This window comes from Elephantulus edwardii, unplaced genomic scaffold (genome assembly GCF_000299155.1).
Source record: "Elephantulus edwardii isolate Elephantulus edwardi_28Jun2011 unplaced genomic scaffold, EleEdw1.0 scaffold00014, whole genome shotgun sequence".
Classification (NCBI taxonomy): Eukaryota; Metazoa; Chordata; class Mammalia; order Macroscelidea; family Macroscelididae; genus Elephantulus; species Elephantulus edwardii.
This window is the reverse complement of record NW_006399764.1, coordinates 15,513,830-15,515,033: the sequence shown is the minus strand read 5'-3', so window position 1 is coordinate 15,515,033 and position 1,204 is coordinate 15,513,830. Positions and strand designations below refer to the sequence as shown.

The 1,204-nt window shown below is 48.6% G+C and overlaps 1 protein-coding gene across 1 annotated transcript in view; it reads right to left on the bottom strand.

Annotated features, from left to right (window-relative positions):
• The window catches only part of BNC2 (basonuclin 2), a 360,393-nt gene extending 359,693 nt beyond the window's left edge, over positions 1-700 (bottom strand). Inside the window, exon 1 of the mRNA XM_006881284.1 lies at positions 501-700. Coding sequence (XP_006881346.1) covers positions 501-596 — 96 coding nt within the window. The 5' untranslated portion in view covers positions 597-700. The remainder of the gene's footprint in view (positions 1-500) is intronic.
• Positions 701-1,204: the final 504 nt, after the last annotated feature.

Genomic DNA, 1,204 nt, shown 5'->3' with positions numbered 1-1,204 from the left:
GGCGGCGCTTCCTGCCCGGCGCGCTCCAGCTCTGCCTCCAGCTGCTCCCAGCCACAGCCAGGCGTGCAGGCTGCGAGGAGGGGCCCCTGCATTTTATGACTGTTTGCTTGGGGAGCCTACCCGGGAGATAACAGCCACTTGGATGAAGTGGTTAATACAGCAAGTAAGAGCCATTTGTTGGGGGATTGCTTAAAAAAAAAAAAAATGGGATGGGGGACAATCCAGAAAACTACAAAATAAATTCAGTCTTCCCAAGAATCAGGCTGCACTGAAACTTTACCAAATGCCTTTGCTTTCTTTTACTTGACTATCTTTCCCCCTTTCCTCTTAAGGAGCCCTTAGGGAAAGCGTGGAGCATATTCCAGTGGCACCGCTACGACAAAAGGGACCCTAACTAGGAAGTGGTAACATTTGTTAAATATTCATAAAGAAAGAAGACCAAAACAAAAAGTACACATAGCAATTCAAGGCTTCTTATGGAAAAAATGAAAGTAACTTACCTGTTGGGACATTCTGAACAAGAGGTTAGTGTCAGCGTTCTGCCATGTCCCCATGAATCCTGGCTCAGCCGCTGTCGTCCTGGTTCCGAACTGCATGGAGTTGTCAGTACAGGAGTCTCTTAAAGTCAAGTCTCTTGCCCTCTTTGGCTCTCTGTCTCTCTGTGTGTCTCTTTCTCTCACATCCACTTCTGCCTCTTCTGACTGAAAAGTGAAGGTGGATTTTTTGAGCCTCTTGGCAGCCAGTAGCAGGAGTGTAGTGTAGTTAAGAAGCTGGATGAACTGTGCATTTCATTTGGGAAGGGGGAGATTTGGGGGAAGGGGGGGGGTCAGGGTTTCTTTCGCACCTTCTGCACAGACACCCCTATCATTTATGCATAGATTGTGACTCCCCAAGCTTGCCTTTGCTCGGTTAACAGCTGCCTGTCAGGTGTGCAGGCAGCACTGGAGACCCAACCATCAGCTTCAAACTCCCAGCCACTGCATGTCATTGGATAACAGAGCGAAGAGTCAACTACACCGTTCCACTGTCAGGCACCGAATGACACCCTGCACTAACCCTTCTCAGATGCACAGACACACACAGGCAGACTTCAAGTAGTACCTTGATCACAGAGCACAGGGCGAGGACAAGTTGGGGCCCTACCCCATACCTGCCCCAACAATGCTTTTTGATAGAACATACTATATCTGACATCAGTCTTTAA